The 12,083-nt window shown below is 43.0% G+C and overlaps 1 protein-coding gene across 6 annotated transcripts in view; it reads left to right on the forward strand.

The window, feature by feature from the left end:
* PLEK (pleckstrin) overlaps positions 1-12,083 on the forward strand; it is a 59,266-nt gene that overhangs the window by 35,260 nt on the left and 11,923 nt on the right. For 2 of the 6 annotated variants that reach the window (XM_066993400.1, XM_066993401.1), the window contains 5 exons: positions 1,958-2,098; positions 2,588-2,659; positions 5,996-6,109; positions 6,474-6,585; positions 10,146-10,301. In XM_066993400.1, the coding sequence (XP_066849501.1) occupies positions 6,538-6,585; positions 10,146-10,301 (204 nt within the window). In that variant the 5' untranslated portion in view covers positions 1,958-2,098; positions 2,588-2,659; positions 5,996-6,109; positions 6,474-6,537. Of the gene's footprint in view, positions 1-1,957; positions 2,099-2,219; positions 2,237-2,587; positions 2,660-5,995; positions 6,110-6,404; positions 6,586-10,145; positions 10,302-12,083 lie in introns of those variants that run through there. The other 4 variants (XM_013194866.3, XM_048060999.2, XM_048061002.2 and 1 more) reach the window with 4 other exon arrangements.

The following is a 12,083-nucleotide window of genomic DNA, read 5'->3' on the forward strand; positions in this document are numbered from 1 at the left end:
CCACGCTTTCATTTCCACAGGAAAAAAAAACCACCAAAAAGGCGGTGTCAGACCGGCATGGCGATTCTTCATCTCCTTACCAATGGCTGCCACCATCCCTTCAAGGATCTGGTTCCAGCCTAATGCCCAGAGATTGCTTGTAGAGCAGCAGGAGGTTCAGGCACCCTTTCCATTCTTCTGCAAAGAATAATTTTTTTTTTTTGTCCTTTTTCATATTTGTTCTATTTACCGTTAAAACTGCAGCATTCTCAAAGCTGACACAGGATTTGGACCATAAATGTATTTTTTGTTTGATCGAATGTTACAACAGTTAATGATTTCATGAGGAGCATTGCACAGCTAGTTCACCTACATGTTGTGCTGGGCATGATATTTTCTTTGTTTTCCTAAAGCAAGGACGTACACGGGGTGGTAAAATGTAGTATTGTTAAGTCATATGGAAGATCTGGCATTACCCAGCTGCTTTTCGTTGTGTATGCAAGTTAGTTACTGAATTAATTTTTTTTTTTTTGTGTGACTAACGAGCAAAATAATACATACTGCTGAAAACTTAACTTCTACAACAAAAATCTTACTGTATTTGCTTTGATTAAGTATCCAGCTAAGAATAGGCTTCATAATTTGTTCAGTAAGCAGGGTTTCCACAAAAATAAGAGCAGGGTGTGATTCCTACATCCAAGAACTGTGTATATAGCAAGCTCTGTAACTAACATTCCACCTTTGATAGCAGTCATTGGTAGCAGGGATTATCCTATAGGAAAGTTGTTACATGATGCAGTCATTACTTCTCCCACTGAACAGTCAAGAGTGAAATAAATGCCGTTTCAAAACAAAGCAAAACCAAATCAAACCAAACAAAACCAGTTCTTTATGTATGATGAGGTAGCTGCATTATCAACATTAATATACGACAAGAATCTTATGGGCTTGGTGAGTCACCTAAGACTCTTGTATTGTCATAGGACAACTAATCAAAAAGTAGTTGCATTTAATCAAGTTCTAAGTTCCAGGAGCAACTCATCCCACAGTGGGGGCCTATGTTTCATCATAAGTCACTGAACTTCGTTGATTTATTGCCCAGATCTTTGCTGACTCTAAAGGTCCTCAAGAACAGACATCAAAAACTGAGTAAAATGAATCCCTCCAACACTCCAACCATTGTCTAGGTCAACAGTGAATGGTCTCGAAAATACCTTGGAAGTCATCAATCAAGTGGCGTGTACAGGTTTTCACATGAGGAAGCATCTGCGATATTTAGACAAATATAACTTTATGGCTCAAAAAAGACCAGGTGTGCATTTCTCCTTGGCTTGTTTGATCGTTGCAAGAGACTTCCCTTTTTTCATTATATTCTGCTGAGAATATAATTCTGCTGTGCTTTGTGGCTTGTTGAAAGTTTTGCTTGCAGCACTTCCCACTTCTGTAAGTTTAAATGTAATTCAGTAAGAAACCACGGAGGCCTTACACATGGGGAATCTGATAGCATCACTTAAAGCAGTGTGAAGAATAATGGTCATTGCCAGGGATCGGTTTCACTCCCCTCACAGGCCAGACATATCATGTTATAGTAAATTGTGTGTGGCTAAAGGCATTGATTGCAATTAGCTTCCCAAGTACATGAGAGGTCAGATCTATAACGAGTTTTTTTTCCCCTTATTATTTCTGCCTGCATGATCACCTTTCTCTGGGCACAGCTCAGGCTGTGATTTTATTCCAGACCACTATAGCAGAATAGCCAACACAAGGGAGAACTTAAAAAGCATTGTATTATGGATCATGTATACATAGGCTGAGTAACTGTTTTACTGTGTGAAAGTGAAATGTGGTGAGGGTGGAGCATTTATGCAGAAGCAGTTTTAAAAGTGAGCATTGTCTTTCTTTTTCTTGATCTGATAACTTCATGTGCCTTTAGTGCTTACATTTATATGATCCTACCAGATGTTCTTTATCATTGTAGATGACAGGGGAAAGGCTACCTTTCATAAGTCTTTCTGGGAGGTTATTTTTGTTGCTGCAGCATAACAACTGCCCTTAATAGTTGTGACCGGCTTCACCTGGAGTCTCCACCCCACGCCTCTATCTATGGACCCTATTTGAGGTCAGTCCTGAGCCTTCAGTCTTTGCCTAAGCTGTGTGCTGGTCTTAAGTTTTGCCACAGGCAATGCCCTGCCAGTTCTCATAGGGATTTTCTGTGGGTTTCAGGCCCTAGGGAGATGCTGGTCTGCATAGTTCCCTGGTATTACGTACTTGATTTTCTGTGTGGAGTAAGATAACTGCAGGAATAAGGAGGCAGTGTGCTTTTTGCTGCAAAAAAACATTTGCTCTGAGCACAGAGCAAATGTAGTGACCCTTACAAGGTTCAAAACTAAATATGTTGTTGTAGGACCTATGCCATGTTTTAAGTCATAACAGTATTTTTTTTCTAGAAGCAAATAGATAGGCATACGTGTCCTTCCCTTCATTATTATTATTATTCTTTTTTATTCTTTCAAGTCTGCTTTTTGTTTCTCTGGCATCTGAGACTTCATAGGCTATTATCCGGAGTCAGTAGGATACATTAAGCTAATTCCCTTTCCTTTGGGGACAGGAACACTGCAAAATTCCCATGTGCACTGATGAGCCCCTTAGTGCTCATGAAGAGGGTGGCGAGCTTCCTCAGGTGAGCAACTACCAACATGTTCATTCATCCTCATCTCTTTTCCTTCCAAGAGCTATGATGGTTGCATGCTGCAGCTTCATCTTTCTAGACATCTCTCTTGTGCCTAGGCCTTCTCTGCTTTGCCTGCATCGCTTACGTGTGTTGCTGATGGAGAAATACTCTAGGGAAGAGGTAAGTCACAGGTGAGGTTGGTGAGCATATGCTATGTGCCGGTCCAGTTTGCCTAGAAAACATTCTGGATAAGTCCATCTGGTGTCTTGAATCCACTCTAAATGGTCATTCTGAGTGTGACATGTCAAGTGCATGAACATTTCACTATCACTGTTTACATAGATCTCCCCATTTTCCATTTAATATATTAATCCTGCGGCATGGCTCTACAAGAATTAAATACGTGAAATGTGCCTTGAGGTCAGAATAAGATGGCTCCTTTATGACAGACAACACACAGCATTTAGGTCCCAAGGTGACAAGAACAATTCCTGCAATCTTTTCCTGCTTTCTTCTCTTCGATTCCTTTCTTAATACCATGCTAACTGTGAATGTTCTGGTTTGGGTTTTTTTTTTCGAGAAGTGGATGTAAAGCCACAATCTCTCGTTTGCTAAAAATAGCTGTGTGTGGTGCCACATGGAGTGAATTGTGCTGAGCCGTGCATCTGCCAGCTCTCAGTTTAATACTGTAATTCTTCTGAGATCTCTGCCTCTGAGTAGAAGTCAGAAAGGGTTTTACTTCTACTTGCAGCTGGACCTTTGCAAACCTTATGTTATCTTTTGCATGTAGACAATCATTTTGTTCACATAGCATTTGATTTAATTTCTCTGGGGAATCTGGCTTGATTTGCTGGAGAGATGAATGTTTCTGGAGAACTCAACCGTTCTGTAAGAGATGGAGTGGGCTTACAGCACTTAAAGAGCAGCAGGCAGATTTGAAATCCAGCCATGCAAGGGCTAGCACAGAGAGCAGCAAAGCTGATGTAACAAGCTGAAGAGCTGCCTGTATTCCTTGCAGACGACACATTTATTTGCAAAGGGATGGCTGGGTGTAAATGCCCATCAGTCTCTCAGCTAGATCCCTTGCTCACATAAATTCAAGTCATTGCTTGTTTTTAATGCTTGCAGGAGTGAGTCCTGAAGTGGCAGAAACATAATTTTCTGAGGAAGTATAGCAGCGAGATGTCTCTTACAGAAACGGTTCACTTGCCAATAAACTGAGCTAAGATATTCATCTGTGATCTCTGCTGCAGATTGTGTTGTTGTGGCAAATGTTTGTAATCTGCCATCACGCACCTTTACTTTAGGCAGAAATGGGGAGAACAGGGTAACTTACAGCAGATTTCCACAATTCAGGTTACAATCTTTTGCTGCCAGAAATCAGCCCTTCTGTGGAGAGCCAGAAGAATGCAGGCCTTCCTCTTCCTTAGGCCTGCTGCTGCTCTTTATGACCAGCTTGTTAAAGAAGATGTGCATCAGCACCGTGTCCTTCACACTGGCCGTGATCACTGCATGGTTAAGGACCATCTTGCTTTGCGCGAGTGATTTAGTTGATCAGCACATTTCTGCCTGGGGATGACAAAGCGTTGATTCCCCTGTGATGATGGGTGATAAATGTAACAAAGTCAGAAGGGCAAAAGGAATAGCTGAGCTTTGAAGATGAGAGAAACAATACAGAGAAATGTTATAAAAGTAGCTGCATCCAGCTAAAACTCAATGAAGATAATTTTATGCTTTGACAGTGAGTTGCTTAAGTAGCTAATGGTAAATTCTGGAGTCATTGGCTTGGTGCCACTGTATCTCTAATTTCATTTCACACATCTTCAAGGACTTTTCATGCAGGTAAAAGAGAAATTGAGCTTCCTTTGCTTAATGGTGGAGTCAGCATCCTTTTCTGTTCACAGTAAACCACTTTCTAGTATAAGGTCATACAGATGTTCTATCAAAGGACTGTCCCTGGGCATTTCATATTATCAGTTCATCACTGTAATCCTGACTAAGCATAAACACCAAACCAGCAGGAGCAGGTGGGCAGGGATGCCAAGGGGAAAATCTGTGCAAAAGCTGCCTGCAGAGAGAAAGACGCTGGCAGTTTCTTAGTCTTTGTTCCCATAAGCCCTTCCAGCTGGGGAAGGGGTTTCCTTTCCTCAGGACTAAAGGGCGGCAGCAAGGTAGACAAAGAAGTAAGAGCTAACTGAGAGCTACTTTGTGGTCTTTAAAGTTTACCCCCATGCTCTGTAGCCTTATGGGTGCGCTTTTTTTTTTTTTTTTTAATAGTCTACAAGCTTCTGAGTACATCAGGCATTACAATGGGCCTACAGAGATCATTTAAATAGCAGCTAGCAGAGAAAGGTTTGAGAAAATTAGAGCAGGCGGTTTGGCTGTGGAGCTTGTCTGGTAGGAGCCTTGTTGCAGCTTCACAAAGAGCTAAACAGATTGCTGACCTGATTCTGGGGCTCAGCAGAGCATGCCAGCTAGCAGGAGACTTCTTTACAGTGTATAAACTGTGCATCACTGCTAGCACAGAGAAGGGAGTAATCCAGTTTCCGTGCCCATGGTGGACAGGACAAGTTATAGCAAGTGGAAATCATTACAGGAAAATCTCAGTTCAGACAGCCAGGAGAAACATTTAGCAGTTGGGATAGTGAACGTTACAAAAGAGGGAGTGGACTCTTATCTGTGGGAAAACCAATAAATACGCATTGCTGAAGAATGGCTAGAGAAAGTCTCAGAGCTTTTTTTAATCCTCTGTTGTAGACCTTGTTGGACTTGCATACACTTCTAAGTAAAAGCTGGGACAAGACAGGAGCCAAATGGAGAACAGGAATTTGTCTGAGGAAAAAGTCACGTTTTTGGGGGGGGGGAATTTGGCAATGGAGCACTTCAGGACGCAGTGGCTATGGCCTGCACAATGCTGCTGTTGGGAGGAAGCTCCATGCCTTGTGCCTGTCAGGGTGAAAGACCTTTGCAAGTAGCAGGGGTGACAGATGAAGTAACACTGGGTTCATCTGTAAAGTGATACGGAGTCTTCCATGTGGGAGAGCACTTGGCAATGTGTCACTGCCTCCTGTGTCGCACCACCCTTCCTCCCGTATGGGAAAGAGGGAGCGTGACTGCTCTATACCAAATGCCGGAAAATGTTTTTGCCTTATCTTTTACCAAACATAGCCAAATGGGCTGTGTGACAAGTGAAAGATGCTCGTAGAAGGTGACCTTCAGTGGTGCTTCATACGATGTGCTCGTCTAATCCATTTGTGCTGCTTGACACCCAACCTCTGTGGGAAGCCTCAGCGTCAAGCCCCAAAACCTGACCACGTCTGATAAACAATTTTCTTGTATCAGCAGAGGGCGCAGCACGATTAACCAAGCGAAGGCTCTCCAGTTCACCGCCAAGCCCTACCTGCTCATGCACTGGGAGTCAGGCTTTAAAGATGGGATGAAGTAACGCTGGCAGAGCTGGTGAGTTAGAAACCTGTCTCTGAGATCCTTTTGGTGTGCGTCAGGCAGCCACATGGTACGCCACCCTCTGTTGTTTTCCTAGAGTTCATGTATTTACAGAGTGGGCTTGAGTCCTTGGGATTAGGCATTAAAATGCTTACTCAATTTCCCAGGACTCTGTCATCAAGGCTGGCAGTGTTTGATACAGTTGGGCGTTCTGTCATGCCGTTGCCTGTTCTGTCAGAGGCAGCCTATAAATACACACGTGCTTCTGCGTTTCCCTATCTCTCACCCTAAGAGGAAATGGGCTTGTTTTCATGTGATTAGCAGGCAGAGGAACTTGTGAAAGTGACACAGCTGTACTGTAAAAAACTCTACCCCACAGACTTTGTTGCCAGAGGAGCTTAACTGCCGTCTCTGATAGACCTGAGAGCAGGACCGTCCGAGCCATGGAGCGAGAACCAATGCGCATAAGAGAGGGCTACTTGGTAAAGAAGGTAAGGGGGTGGCTTTGGACAGAGGAGGAGGAAGCTGACTGAACGGGTTGTGGGACTATGGGAAAACGTACTTTGGTTTCAGTTACTTAAACAGAATAGTTTTTTTTTCCTATATTTCTAAAAAGAATGCAAATGAAAATAATTCCTTGAGCAATAAAACAGTGTGATGTTAGTGATTACAGAGGTACTTGCTAGCAGTTATATCTTGTTAGTGTCCTATGCGATAAGGTACTTTGCATTTATCGTAGATGTACCTCTGGGTCAAAAAGTCTTATTTTTATGAAGAATGCCTTTATTGGCAGCTTGGCAAAAGAGGTAACAGCTTGAAATGGCCACAGCCTACTGTACTGCACTTAATCAGAGTTAAACGTTGGGGATGTGTAGTGGTATCACAAGTCAGAGTCTGGCCTAGGGAGAGTTTGTGGGGCTGTGGGCACTCCTCTCCTCTGTGAAGGCAGTCACTGCCCCACTGCAACCTCTGCTCTGGAGTCTTTTGTGGTAGAGCCCACAGGATAAGGTCAAGATTTTTATGTAAATCTGTAGTGAGATCAGTCTGGGGTAAAGCAGTTCAAATTGCGTCAGTTCTGGGGCTCTGTGCAGCGGTGTCTGTGCTCATCAAATCTAGAATTTCACTCATTAGAGCTGCTGGCTGGAGGGGTCTCTAATCTGGGACCGCTGTTGCAAAAAGGTCATTCATCAGTCTTATTTCCACCGACACTGAAAGGAAGCAAGTTCATAAAGTAATCTCAAAGCTGCACCGATGCTGCCATGAGGAAGGAGACGACCAAATTCACGCACAGCAGGTTGCAGATCTCTACTTCTCATGGCCCAATTTGAGAGCAGGTGGCTCATGATCCATATTTCTCCATGGCAGGGGAGTGGCTGGAAACATAGACACTGGCGTGGACGATCCCGCGTTGTGTGCCTGGCTGGGTATGCCAGGGAAAAGATGCGTACAGACATGCCAGTATGAGTCCCTGCTGTTCCTCTGAGTTCTGGGTCCCCAAGAAGTTTTTCTGTAGGTGTTGCTAATGGAAAGTTGCAGCTGGGTGCTATTGCAATGGCAACGGGGAAGTGGAAAGTGTGCTCCTGTTCTCTAACAGCCTTGTAGTTGGCTCTGTCTTTGCAGAAGTGAGCTTATGCTGCTGGTGAGGAGCAGCAGTGTGCTTAGAGGGAGGCTGGTGGGCAAAAGGAGCAGAAGATGCAGATTGGAGTGGTACCAGCTAACATGGATCTGTCAGTGAGGCTGCTGTGAACTCCACAGCCAGAGCATCCAGCTAGGATGGGCATGTTCTCAGTTGCTCTTCTGTGCTAATTAAGTAGTCTCCTCCTCTTCTTTGTGCCTGTAAAGTGAAACTCTTGATCAGACCTGCCAGAGTAATCACCCGTGCAGCCACAATCATCTTCGAAAGGGGTGGAGGTGATTTTTCACGGATTTTCTTGTTATTTACATTAGGCTTAGGGGTTAGTGTTTTGGCTGGTACAACATGATCTCCGCTGAATATGGATTCAGATTTAAGAGTTGATCTTATGTCAGCTTAAGCCAATGTTTGTATATGTGGGGGACCTTGGGTCATCTGAGCAAGCACAGAAAACAACTCATTTTCTACTCATGTAGTGCTACAAATATTTAAAAAAAAATAAATAGGGAAGTTGCATGAGCTATTAACTTGGCTAATGATTTCAGAGGGCAGTTCAGGGAACACTCATCTTTATCTGCAGTCTTTGGAGCAAGGGAGATGATTTGTTTTTTAGTCCAGGAAAATCAAATCCAGCATCCTGCATTTGTCTTTCATGAGCTGTTTTATCTGAGACCGACATGACTATGTTCAGGCTTGCTGATTGTGTGGATCTGAGACTGCCAGTCTAACCCTGCTCCGCAGTGGCTTCCATTGACAGAGAATGTCAGAGTCTTCAGGAAGTACTGGACTTGTCTCTTTACAAGCAGAAGTATCGTAAGATGCAATAAACTGGCAAAAGGAAATTGCAGTGGTTCTTCTATTGGCTCACCATCTCGCTTGATTCCTTAGCAGAAAATCAACCTGTGGGTCAATTTGGGTTCTCCAAAAATGATAAATTCTTATGGCTCAAACAAAAGAAAACAGCATTCAATCCATATGTGGTATCCACATCAAGGTTGGACCGTTCTTTTAGTTCTCTGTTCATCTGGGTTTCCAGAGAGCCTCCAGCACAGCAGTTTACCTTCGGAAGGCAGCATTCACTTGTGGGGCACCTTCTGCTTGCAGTGAGTGCTGCAGAGGCTGGAAGCAGGTCCCATTCTCAGTAAGATCTTTGCTGACAGTTTTTCCTCTCCATCCTGTAATTGAACTTAAGGTCTGATTCAGAGTGCAAAAGGCCTTTCTTGAGAGCTAAGGCAGGAGAAAAAGGATGTGATGGTCAAAGGTTTCATCCTGGGGGGGAAGGAGGGAAAGACTCAGTGTTTCTGTCCTGTTCACTTCTGCAGAAATGCAAATAAAAATAACTCTGCCCATTTTAAAATCAAAACAATCCACTTGCACAGTGTGATAGTGGCCACCTCATTTCTGTCTGCAGCTTTAGCTCTGCTTAGCCACCATGGTAGGAGAGGGAGCATAAACCGAGGTCTCTCTTCGTGCCAGAAAGATAAAGAAATCAAATGTTTTTGGAGGATAGCCTCTGATTTGAGGCCTACAAATGTCGAGTGTGCATCAGTAACTCCTCAGAACTGTTGATTTTCAGCACATCTAAATGCTCATTTGGCTGAGCAGTAAGTCACTTGGGTGTCTGGGATTGTGACCGTTTTTGAAGCTGTCTGCAGGCTGGACCAGAGGTAAGCTAGCTAGGACACGACAGTCTTAATAATTCTAGCACTTAATTGTGCTCAGCACAGAGACAGGTTGTTCCTCTTTGAGGCCCTGTGAATTTTGCCATATGTTTCACTATACGTAGGATCTGGCCCTGGCTTTATTTCTGAATTTCTCACATCTAACTGCTGTGATTCAGAAACAGGAAGTAAAAGCTTTAAAAGATGAAACGAAGCACCTCAATTTCTCACCTCACCAGTTGGAGATCCGCAGCCCAAGGCCTATGAACTACTCCTTACCCTTACTGTTGCTTTCTCAAGTCTAGAAGTCCTCTGAGATATGTGCTTTCTTATCTGACAGCCAGGCCTCAAGAGCTGACTGTATTGTGGCATCAAGTCCTAAATACAGCACAGGAAGCCCAGAGTTAATGAGAGCGCCCTAATGGGTCAGTTCGCATCCGGAATTTTTGAGGATTGTTCCTAGTGTTGTCACTGGGTCATTTTGAAATCACAAACGTACGGAAAAGAAACATCATCTGGGGTCACGATGCAATTTTGGAAAAATTCACAGCAGAGGTGACTAGAAGGGGAAATAAACAGCTGTCAGAAGAATAACAACATTTTAACAGCATGGTGAGATGGGTGTGATTGTGGCTCATTATTTCCCTTGCGACCCTATAGTTATTTTAGAGTCAATCAGATGTTCCCTGGTCTTTGGTGGATATCATATGAACAGTGATTTATCAGACATAATGTACACCATGATTTATTGATGCAGGGCAGCATGTTTAATACCTGGAAGCCGATGTGGGTCGTGCTCTTAGAAGATGGAATTGAATTCTATAAGCGGAAGGCTGACAACAGCCCCAAAGGGATGGTCCCACTAAAAGGAAGCACTATTAACAGCCCATGCCAAGATTTTGGCAAAAGAACGGTAAGTATGTTTTTTTATAACAATGATTGACAGTATACTTGAACTCCTGGAGGCACTGAAGGGGCACAAGGCTGGTAGTTAGATTCTTTACATTTATCCTGGTGGTCACCTTCCCTTGTCTTAGAAGGTCGGAAGCAAGATTGGACTTGTGTAGAGTTTGAAAGGTGTGACTGTTTGAGTTAAAACTCAGGATATTTCAGGAAGAGCAATTCAGGCAGTGTTTTTTTTTTTTTTTTATTTCTAAATCTGTCAGAGCAGAGCTAAATTATATTGTCATGGGACACTTAGCAGCTGAATGGGACAACTTTTGTATTAAATATAAATTCAGCTGCTAAGAGCCACAGAATAAAATTGTGGAAAACTATTTCATGAGCAACAGAAAAAAATAATTATTAATTACTGAATAATAATTATCATGGCAAAGAGCCATGACTAGCCTATTTGAACAGGAGGGAGATAAATGCTGTGGTACAAATGCCCCCCAGAAAGCTGTGATTCCTGTTTCATTACCCTCTGGTAACTACCTGACCCCACGTATTTCGCATTCACATGATGTGTATTAATTGCACATTGCGTGGTTATGTGTAGAGCTTTTGTGTGTGACTAAGAGCTAGCTACGTGTATACTTGGGGAGAGAGAGGAAAATAATTGGGGGAAATGAGTTCGAATGATGTACACATTTGGGCTGTCTGTGGCTGAGCACAGCAAGCACATGGGTAAGGTCTAAGTTGGACGTATTAGAACAAGTACAGAGGAGGGCCATGAAGATGCCCAGGGGGCTGGGGCACCTCTCCTATGAAGACAAGCTGAGGGAGTTGGGGTTGCTCAGCCTGGAGAAGAGAAGGCTGTGAGGAGACCTTATAGCGGCCTTCCAGTACCTAAAGATATTTGTCAGGGAGTGTAGAGATAGTTTAAAGCCATTACTCCTTGTCCTAAAAAAGGTTAGATTAAGATTAGATATTCAGAAGAAAGTCTTTACTGTGTCGGTGGTGAGGCACTGGCACAGGTTGCTCAGAGAAGCTGTGGATGCCTCATCCTTCACAGTGTTCAAGGCCAGGCTGGATGGGGCTTTGGGCAACCTGGTCTGGTGGGAGGTGTCCCTGCCCATGGCAGGGGGTTTGGAATTAGATGATTGTTAGGTCCCTTCCAACCCAAAGCATTTTTTGATTCTAAGTTCTCAGTGAGACGCATAGATCATGATATTCATAAATTAAGAGTCTTATTTGAAAGAAAATAAAATGCAGGAAAATGCAAGCATGCATATTTGGTTACAGGGTTCCAGAAAAAAAAAATATCTGTTGGTGAAACAGGATTTCCATGAGCAAAGAATAATATATTTAGCCCTTTGATAACTTAACAACTCTCAATTTCAGTTTATTAAATAGGTGCTATAGACCCAGGAATTCCTCTCACAGAGAGTTTCCCCCAGAATCTGGGAGATCATCCAATTGCAATTCAAATAAACTTGCAGGCGGATGACTGAAAAACAAAACAAAACAAAAAAGAATCTCAGGGAGTGTTAGAAAAGTAGAAATAGTGTGAGAGAGTGCACTTCAGAGAGCACTTCATTCTCTCATATGTATAAACTGAGGAGAATTATCTGTCCTTCAGTTCTGTGGTGAGTGGAGTCAGGGTTTAGACCTGCTTGCTTTCTTTTCTTTCTTATTTTTTTTACTTCTCTTTTTTTTTTTTCTTTCTGTGCTCTGACCAATATTTATATGAAAAAATTATGTTGATTTTATGGAGTCTTTTTAGACTTCAATGTGTTAAGAGGCTCTTAAC

The sequence above is a fragment of the Anser cygnoides genome, chromosome 3, assembly GCF_040182565.1.
Source record: "Anser cygnoides isolate HZ-2024a breed goose chromosome 3, Taihu_goose_T2T_genome, whole genome shotgun sequence".
In the NCBI taxonomy this organism is placed as follows: Eukaryota; Metazoa; Chordata; class Aves; order Anseriformes; family Anatidae; genus Anser; species Anser cygnoides.